At 47.1% G+C, this 306-nt stretch overlaps 1 protein-coding gene across 1 annotated transcript; it reads left to right on the top strand.

The window, feature by feature from the left end:
• LOC104775500 (monothiol glutaredoxin-S11-like) lies at positions 1-300 on the top strand. Its single transcript, XM_010499522.1, has one exon. The coding sequence runs from the start codon at positions 1-3 to the stop codon at positions 298-300; it is 300 nt and encodes a 99-aa protein (XP_010497824.1).
• The last annotated feature ends 6 nt before the right edge of the window (positions 301-306 follow it).

Genomic DNA, 306 nt, shown 5'->3' with positions numbered 1-306 from the left:
ATGGACAAGGTTATGAGAATGTCGTCCGAAAGAGGGGTAGTTATATTCAGCAAGAGCTCGTGTTGTTTGTCCTACGCTGTTCAAGTTCTTTTCCAAGATCTCGGGGTTATCCCTAAGATTCACGAGATCGATAAGGACCCTGAATGCCGAGAGATCGAGAAGGCACTAATGAGGCTAGGGTGTTCAAAGCCGGTCCCAGCCGTCTTCATTGGTGGCAAGCTCGTTGGTTCGACCAATGAAGTAATGTCCATGCACCTTAGCAGCTCGCTTGTTCCCTTAGTGAAGCCATATCTATGTTAAACAACA

Source organism: Camelina sativa, unplaced genomic scaffold, assembly GCF_000633955.1.
Source record: "Camelina sativa cultivar DH55 unplaced genomic scaffold, Cs unpScaffold16791, whole genome shotgun sequence".
Lineage (NCBI taxonomy): Eukaryota > Viridiplantae > Streptophyta > Magnoliopsida > Brassicales > Brassicaceae > Camelina > Camelina sativa.
Note: the sequence above shows the minus strand (reverse complement) of the source record. Positions and strands in the feature narration are given on the sequence as shown.